The sequence below is a fragment of the Arachis hypogaea genome, chromosome 20, assembly GCF_003086295.3.
Source record: "Arachis hypogaea cultivar Tifrunner chromosome 20, arahy.Tifrunner.gnm2.J5K5, whole genome shotgun sequence".
Classification (NCBI taxonomy): domain Eukaryota; kingdom Viridiplantae; phylum Streptophyta; class Magnoliopsida; order Fabales; family Fabaceae; genus Arachis; species Arachis hypogaea.
The window spans coordinates 128,712,949-128,716,834 of NC_092055.1; the positions used below are offsets into that span (position 1 = coordinate 128,712,949).

Consider the following 3,886-nt stretch of genomic DNA (forward strand, 5'->3'; position numbering starts at 1 on the left):
GTTCCCGATGAGACGGCCGGTATTGGGCAGTCGTCCTCTACTCATCGGGAGTATGACGATTTTAAGCTTGTCCCTACTCCCAAGAGACAAAGGGCATCCTCCAGCCCGGAAGGAGCTCTCACCGTGATGGAGAGGAACTTCAATGCTGGGGCCTTTATTGATAATCAGCTGATTCCCGGTACGGAGGATCACTTCCTTAGTACCGAGCTCGCGGGGCAGGCAAGGTGGATGTACCGCACCCTTCTCCGCAGAGCGGTGATAGCCCGGAAGGCTGAGTTCGAGTTGTCGGGCATGCAGGCGTTGTGAAGGAAGCTCGATACTGCTGTCCAGGCCAACAACGAATTCAAGGTCCAGGTTGAAAAGCTTCAGGAACAACTGACCGCGGCGGAGAGGGGGCGCAAGGATGCCGAGGAGAAAGCTGCGTCCTTTGAGGAAAAAATGAATGCCTCCGACGCCACCGTCTCCCGTCTAACCGAGCGAGAGATGACTCTAGAGAGCCAGTTTAACGCCGCGCAAGGTCGAGTGGTCGCTGTGGAGAAGGAGCGTGATGCGGCCGTGTCGTCGGTTGAGGCTGCGCGAGCCGAGGCGGAAGAGTTGAAAAGGAAATATAAGGCGGTAAGGGAACAGGGAAAGAACGCGATCTTTATGACCGAAGAGGCTCTCAAGGCCCAGGTGAAGATCGTGGTCCCAGAATTCGATATGTCGGCTATTGGAGTCTTCAAAACAATCCAGGACGGCAAGATTGTCGACATGCCCCGGAAGTGAACTCTTGTAACTTGCGCTTTTTATGTTTCCCTGTAGAATACTTGTTGAAATCGTTAACTTTTATACTTTAGTGGTCGCCTGGTCAGCTTTATGATTATCGCCTTTATCTTGTTTGGTAGCATTTTATTTCGTTACCGTTTTTTCGGCGTGGACTTATCGCTTGTGTCCGTTTTGCCGTTTGTGTTGGTAACTTGGTTGAAACCGTCTTGGTCTTATTATCGCGGCCGTTTGTTATGGCTATGATTCGGTTGGCTCCTGGGGTGATCAGTCCCGGGTTGCCGTTGAAGAACGCGATGGTGTGGGATACATATTAGGGAATAATAGATAGGAGAATTTAGACAAGTAAAAAGTAGTCGTTAGCTAGACAGTTCTATGAACACGGTAGGCGTTTAATGAAAGTAAATCATTGGAAATTAACATTTGATAAAATTAAACACCTATCTAACTCGCCGGGCCGCTTGGCTAGTGTGCCCAAGCTACGAGTATAATCTTCTTAGGTTACCTGCATTCCATGTTCTCGGGATTTCTTTGCCGTCGAGTCTTTCCAGCTTGTAGGGGCCTTTGCCAAACACTTCTTTGACTCTGTAGGAGCCTTCCCAGTTTGCGCCAGCTTTCCTTCTCCTGGGGACGGTGGTCCGATGTCGTTTCGTCGCAGGACGAGGTCTCTTTCCTCAAATTCCCTTCTGAGGACCTTGGTGTTATATTGCAGGGCTATCCTCTGTTTCAGCGCTACTTCTGACAAGTGGGCCATCTCTCTGACCTCGTCTACCAGGTCTTTGTCCACTGCTTCTTCTACTCCTGCAAGGAGTAGCCGCGGACTTGGCTCTCCGATCTCCACGGGTATCACTGCTTCAACCCCGTATGTTAAGCGGAAGGGGGTTTTCCCGGTGGAGCTTTGCTCGGTTGTTCGATAGGACCAAAGAACCGAGGCAAGCTCGTCAGCCCACGCGCCTTTTTTGCTATCTAAATGCTTTTTAAGACCCAGTAAGATGATCTTATTTGCAGATTCCACTTGTCCGTTTGTTTGGGGGTGTTCAACTGAGGAGAACTTCTGTTTTATCTCCAAGCCGGTGAGAAACTCTGTGAACTTCTTGTCAGTGAATTGCGTCCCGTTATCTGAGATGACGATCTCCGGGAAGCCGAAACGGGTTATCACCTACCTCCACATGAACTTCCTACAATTGGATGAGGATATGCTGGCGAGCGGTTCAGCCTCTATCCATTTGGTGTAGTAGTCGATGGCAACTATGAGGTATTTGACCTGCCCCGGGCCAACTGGGAAGGGTCCCAAGAGGTCGACTCCCCACTGTACGAAAGGTCGAGTGGACGTTAGTAAACTCAGCTCGGAGGCTGGCGCTCTATGGAAGTTGGCGTTTTGTTGACACTTCGCGCATTTCCTTACGAACTCCTTGGAGTCATTCATCATTGTCGGCCAGTTGTATCCATCTCGGATGAGCTTCCTTGCTAGGGCCTTGCCCAGGATATGGTGGCCACAGTACCCCTCATGGACTTCTCTGAGAACGTAGTCCGTCTGGTCGGGGTGCAGACACTTCAGCAAAGGTTGGCTGAGTCCCTTTTTGAATAGCTGATCCTGTATGATCGTATATTTGGCGGCCTCCCTTCTTACCGCTTTGGCTTCCTTTTCGTCCTGGGGGAGTTTGCCGTTTTGCAAGAAGTCAGCGATGGAGTCCATCCAAGAAGGGGCTAATTTAGTTAGGTGGAGGGCAACTGCTGGCTCTTTCGTGATGCCTTGGATGAGGGAGCGGTTGCCGGTTCCGGGTTTTGTGCTCGCCAGCTTGGATAGGAGGTCTGCCCGTGTGTTCCTCTCCCTTGGAACGTGTTGGACCATGACCTCTTCAAATTGTTTGCTCAGCTCTTTGACCCTCTCTAAGTATTTCTGTAGTAATGAGTCTCTGGCTTGGTAGCTTCCATTCACTTGCGAAGTGACGACTTGCGAGTCACTGCATACTTCCAGCCTCTTGGCCCCGACTTCCTGAGCTAGAACCAAACCCCCTAGGAGGGCTTCGTATTCTGCTTGGTTGTTCGACACGGGAAACTCAAACTTAACCGATTGTTCATAGATGACTCCGGCCAGACTTTCTAAAATGATCCCGGCGCCCCGGGATGTCTGGTTGGAGGCTCTGTCTACATGGAGCTTCCACCGTGTGTCCGTGTCCTCGGTTGGATTCCCAGTTACTTCCACCAAGAAGTCTGCCATTGCTTGCGCCTTAATCGCGTGTCGGGGCTCGTAGCCTAGGTCGTATTGGGATAGTTCGATGGCTCAGGCCATCATTCTTCCCGCTAGATCAGGCTTTTGGAGCACCTGACGAATCCCCTGGTCCGTTCTCACGACCACCTGGTGACTCTGGAAGTATTGTCGCAATCGGCGAGAGGAGACCAGAAGTGCCAGCGCCAGCTTCTCCAGCTTGCTGTATCTGAGTTCTGCCCTTTGCAGTGCTCTACTCACAAAGTAGATCGGTTGCTGGGCCTTCCCTTCTTCCCGTACCAACACCGCTGCGAGCGCCCCCTCTGTGATGGCTAGGTATAGATAGAGTGGCTCTCCGAATTTCGGCTTCCCGAGCACTGGGGGTGCTGCTAGAATCTCTTTGAAGTGGTTGAAGGCTTCTTCGCACGCAGGGGTCCACTCGAATTCTATTTCCTTCTTCATCAAAGAGAAAAAGGGTTGGGCCTTTGCTGCCGACGCACCGAGGAATCGGGACAACGCTGTGAGCCTTCCCGTCAGCCGCTAAACGTCTTTGATGCAGCCCGGACTCCTCATCTGGAGTATTGCTTGGCACTTTTCAGGGTTGGCCTCCACTCCCCTCTGGGTTATCATGAATCCCAAGAACTTTCCGGCCTCCATGGAAAAGGCGCACTTAAGCGGGTTGAGCCTCATGCCGTGTTGTCGGAGGGATGCGAACACGTTCTCCAGGTCGCTTATGAGATCGTCAGGGCGGGTGGTTTTTGCGAGGATATCATCCACATAAACTTCCACCGTTTTTCCGGTGAGGTTGCTGAATATTTTGTTCATCAGTCTCTGGTACGTTGCCCCGTGTTCTTTAGGCCAACGCATCGCTCTGTAGCAGTAGGTCCCCTGGTGTTATGAACGTCGTTTTATCCT

The 3,886-nt window shown here is 51.6% G+C and overlaps 1 protein-coding gene across 1 annotated transcript; it reads right to left on the minus strand.

The window, feature by feature from the left end:
• Positions 1-1,258: 1,258 nt before the first annotated feature.
• On the minus strand, positions 1,259-2,983 carry LOC140183228 (uncharacterized). Its single transcript, XM_072231253.1, has 2 exons — positions 2,168-2,983; positions 1,259-1,921 (listed from the first exon to the last, which is right to left on the minus strand). Exons 1-2 carry the CDS (start codon positions 2,981-2,983, stop codon positions 1,259-1,261), a joined length of 1,479 nt encoding a protein of 492 aa, XP_072087354.1.
• Positions 2,984-3,886: the final 903 nt, after the last annotated feature.

What these genes read in the sequence shown, in the direction of transcription:
- LOC140183228 (XM_072231253.1), bottom strand. Translation starts at nt 2,983, where the DNA reads ATGGCAGACTTCTTGGTGGAAGTAACTGGGAATCCAACCGAGGACACG. An exon ending in TGAATGACTCCAAGGAGTTC is followed by an intron (nt 1,922 to 2,167) that starts GTAAGGAAATGC and finishes ATGTGGAGGTAG; the next exon opens with GTGATAACCCGTTTCGGCTT.